The sequence below is a fragment of the Alexandromys fortis genome, unplaced genomic scaffold (genome assembly GCF_014885135.2).
Source record: "Alexandromys fortis isolate MF-2015 unplaced genomic scaffold, M_Fortis_MF-2015_v1.1 scaffold_207, whole genome shotgun sequence".
Taxonomy (NCBI): domain Eukaryota; kingdom Metazoa; phylum Chordata; class Mammalia; order Rodentia; family Cricetidae; genus Alexandromys; species Alexandromys fortis.
In genome coordinates, this window is record NW_026068106.1 from 2,252,581 (window position 1) to 2,255,642 (window position 3,062).

General features: G+C 46.4%; 1 protein-coding gene across 1 annotated transcript in view; it reads right to left on the reverse strand.

The window, feature by feature from the left end:
• Il17f (interleukin 17F) overlaps positions 1–3,062 on the reverse strand; it is an 8,486-nt gene that overhangs the window by 2,610 nt on the left and 2,814 nt on the right. The window contains exon 2 of the mRNA XM_050124120.1: positions 36–256. Coding sequence (XP_049980077.1) covers positions 36–256 — 221 coding nt within the window. The remainder of the gene's footprint in view (positions 1–35; positions 257–3,062) is intronic.

Sequence of the window (3,062 nt, forward strand, 5' to 3'; positions counted from 1 at the left end):
TGTATGTATGTATGTGTATTTCTTCCCTGACTTACTTGTAATCCCACGGGGAGGTGGAGCGGTTCTGGAAGTCATGTGAGACAGAAACACCCTGGTTTCGATTGAAGATGCGGAGATCAACTCTCACACTGTTATCCTCCAGAGGAGGGCAGTTCCCAGCATTCTGGGAGACAAGAGCCCTTGCTATGGGTTTCTTCTGAGCTGTTACCTCCCTCAGGATGGCAAGCCCCAATATCAACAGCAGCAGGGACTTGACCTGGAAAACAGAGAAGATTGCCAAGGGTGAGAGCCCTGGCGCAGTGTGGCTGAACCCCAGCCCTGCATGTGGGGTCTCTTTATGGGATCAAGGTTTCTTCTTTCTGCAGTACAGGTAATCACTGACAATGAGAACAGTCATACCTAACGTTATCAAGGTGCAAAACAGAAAGACTGGAGATTAAAACCCTCTTGAATTTATCTCCTGCTTTATGCCTTCCTCCAGGACATCCCTCCAAGGTCCACCCTACCACCAAGGCCCGATTCCTAATATGTAGTTCAATGAGAAGTACATTTATCAACATGAAATACTAAAGATGTTATCGGTTATCACTCAAGAAGCATTTTTTTATGTTCTCTAGAAAGGCATTATCTGTGTTCGTATCAGACCTGTTAGAGTGAAAGCTTCCTGTTAGAGAATGTGCAGAGCAAGGATGTTCCATGAAACCTTTCTGAATGAGTGAAAGAATGGATAAGGGGATGAATGAACAGGGCGACACCGTTAAATTAAACAATGTGGTTGAGCTCAGCTCACTGAGGAAAAGATTCTGCGAAAGCAACCAAAGCAAACTTCCAATTACCCATGCTAATTGAAAGCAGCAGAGGCACTAATGGCGCACAACGGCACAGGATAGGAGCCATTTCTTTAAGCTCGGGCATTTGTATTTTCTATACGAACATTGAAATATCGGTTTATCTGGTGTTACAAGAACACACAAAAAAAGTACTCCATGAAGACCTACCCACAAGAGGAGCCAGGCACTCCAGCTTCCCTTTGTTGTGACTAGCCTCTGCCCACACCGCCATCCCTGCTTGACCATCCCTGGGGATGGACAGAAAAGCTGAAGCTGAGTTTTCAAATTCTGGGCCCGGCATTGTTCAGGTTCATACTGTGTAGGTAGGGAAAGTGATGGCGTGCGTGTTGATTTAAAAGACCTGCATGTTGTTTCATTCATGCTGGATGCAAGAAATGCACAGAACAAGCAGAAAGGTCATGGAAGCTGCTATCCCAAGACCACCGATTATAAATGGAAATCCAATGCAGGATGGGGCAGATTTGCCTCCAGATGATCAGCAGCCATGTGTTTTCACCTCCGCAATCATTCTTTCACTCCGTAACTGGTCCTTAGGGTCACAGTATTGTCGTTTGCAGCATTATCTCTGGAGTCAACTGTGTGGAGTCCAGAACTCAAGTCTCAAACAGTGACTTGGTTTCCTGTATCCATATAAATCCCAAAGATACCCGTTAGGGATTGATTCGGGTAATCACTGTTGGCTTTGGATTGATGTTACACACACTGTGGTGTGTGAGACGGGTGTGGAATGTAGTCTTCCCAAGTGCTTGGAAGTTTAGAAAACATAGGCACACACCTACCAACCACCTAGTTAGGTTTCTTAAGTAAATTTCTTCTCTGAGTCCCCTCTTTTGCATCATGAGTCACTTCCACTTTTCATTATCAAGACTGAAAGTCCCTATAACTTGGGTTAGGCGATGCCCTCCAGAGGCTGCTATGTGGTCTCATTGGAGGAAGTGTGTCACTGGAGTGCGCTTTGATTTTTTCAAGTCTTACATCATCCTCAGTTAGCTCTTTCAGCCTCACGGTTGCGTCTCAAGATATATATGCTCACAGCCACTGGTTCAGGACCATGCCTACCTGCCTGCAGCCAGGATGATCATGGAGTCAACCCTCAGAAACTGGAAGCCCCAAAGTAAGCACTTTCTCTCATATGTTGTCTGGCTCCTGGCATTGCTTTATCACAGCGATAGGAAAAAGAGACAACTGCTGTGCCCCTAACAAGTCATTACTATTTCACTCAATGTTCTTGGAGTGTTTAAAAAAAAAAAAAACCCTCTGTAAACAGTGGGTTCTCCCCACTGTTTCATGAAGCAGACAAAACCCATCCTACTTATCTAACCAGCATTTGCCAGCCTCTTAATGTCTACAGGCTCCACTTTCCTTGGCGATGCTTGCTCACAACCACTGAAGGTCATGACAACTACAACTCACATCAGTCTTAGCTGTGTGTCATTACAGGCACGAAGAATTCTAAATATCTGCCCCCTGCATCTGGGATAGAGAGGTACTTGAAAGCCCCATGGCCTTTACCAGGAAATCACATAATATCAGAAATCACTGCTTGCTTCTTGTCATTATCATTTTTAGTGTTTTTTGAGATCTGATAAGGCTGGTGCCAAGTCAAAAGACTGAGACAAACAATACTTCTCAGGGAAGTTGAGAGTGTTTTATACCCCCCCTGTAAAGAAGATTAACAGATAGGGTTCTCATCCTGTAGAGGGGGGAACAGGCAGGAGGACGCTGAAGCTGCAGGAGAACAGTCAGAGACTCTAGACCTTTTCAGTAGAGCTTTGTACCTTACTGCAGTGTGAGCCCAGCTGCGAGAACATCTGCACACTGCCCCTACACTCACCTGTCATCTGGAGCCTCCCCAGGCAGGGCTGGGCTACAGGACCTGGTCAGCTCTAAGCTCCAGCCAGACTGACCACAATTACCGTCGAGTGTGTCCTCTCTGCTTGCCCCTGCTAACTCAGCCCCGTTTCCGTGCTGCGTCCACTGCCATGCTTCTTGCTGAGAGTTCAGCTGATCCCCTCTCCCCACAAAGAAACAGACATGGTTTGAAGCATTGAACCATGCAAATGATTAGCTCTGTCACAATGGTGTTAGGTTAAGAATCTTGACTGAGCTCCCAAGGTCCCAAGGAGGAGCAGAAGGAGGGAAAATATGAGCAAAGAAGTCAGGACCACGAGGGGTGCACCCACCCACGGAGACAGTGGGGCTGATCTATTG